Below are 696 nucleotides of genomic sequence, written 5' to 3'. Positions count from 1 at the left end.
CTCATTTATTTGATCAAACATACAGTAAAAATTGTGACATATTACAGGTCAGAAATCATTTTTCGTGTTGTTTTGAAAGACGGGGGTTTTGAGGACGAACTGCGTGGACTGTCTGGATCGGACCAACACCGCTCAGTTCATGGTGGGTAAATGTGCTCTGGCGTATCAGCTCTACGCTCTCGGGATGATCGACAAACCCAAGCTTCAGTTCGACACGGACTGCATCAGGTACCTGCGCAAACACACATTACTGCAGGCAGACTCTCTTCTCCATCGTGCTGATGTTGTTTATGGTGTGAGCAGGTTGTTTGAGGAGCTGTACGAGGATCACGGCGACACGCTGTCTTTACAGTACGGAGGATCTCAGCTGGTGCATCGGGTGAAGACGTACCGTAAGATCGCGCCCTGGACGCAGCACTCCAAAGACATCATGCAGACGCTCTCCCGTTACTATAGCAACGCCTTCTCAGGTAAACACCTGGATGCTGCTTTCATGCTGTGGTACGGCATGGTATTATGTTCAAAGATTCATGGTAACATCATGGTGCTCGAGAAACGTTTCTGATTATTATCAATGTTGAAATATATTAAATAAAAATGTTTTTATTCATTAATGTATTCAAGGGTGCATCAAATTGATCAAAAGTGACCGTAAAGACATTTATAATGTTACGAAAGATTTCTGTTTCAAATAAA

The 696-nt window shown here is 43.5% G+C and overlaps 1 protein-coding gene across 1 annotated transcript; it reads left to right on the top strand.

Annotated features, from left to right (window-relative positions):
• Window positions 1-31: 31 nt before the first annotated feature.
• Window positions 32-501, top strand: LOC107581083 (polyphosphoinositide phosphatase-like; the record flags this gene model as incomplete). The annotated part of the gene is made up of 2 exons (XM_016266654.1): window positions 32-228; window positions 304-501. Coding segments are annotated over exons 1-2 (287 nt in total), but the record flags the coding sequence as incomplete, so codon positions are not given.
• Between the last annotated feature and the right edge of the window lie 195 nt (window positions 502-696).

The sequence above is a fragment of the Sinocyclocheilus grahami genome, unplaced genomic scaffold (genome assembly GCF_001515645.1).
Source record: "Sinocyclocheilus grahami isolate Dianchi unplaced genomic scaffold, SAMN03320097.WGS_v1.1 scaffold71982.1, whole genome shotgun sequence".
Lineage (NCBI taxonomy): Eukaryota > Metazoa > Chordata > Actinopteri > Cypriniformes > Cyprinidae > Sinocyclocheilus > Sinocyclocheilus grahami.
This window is presented reverse-complemented; position numbering and strand designations above follow the sequence as displayed.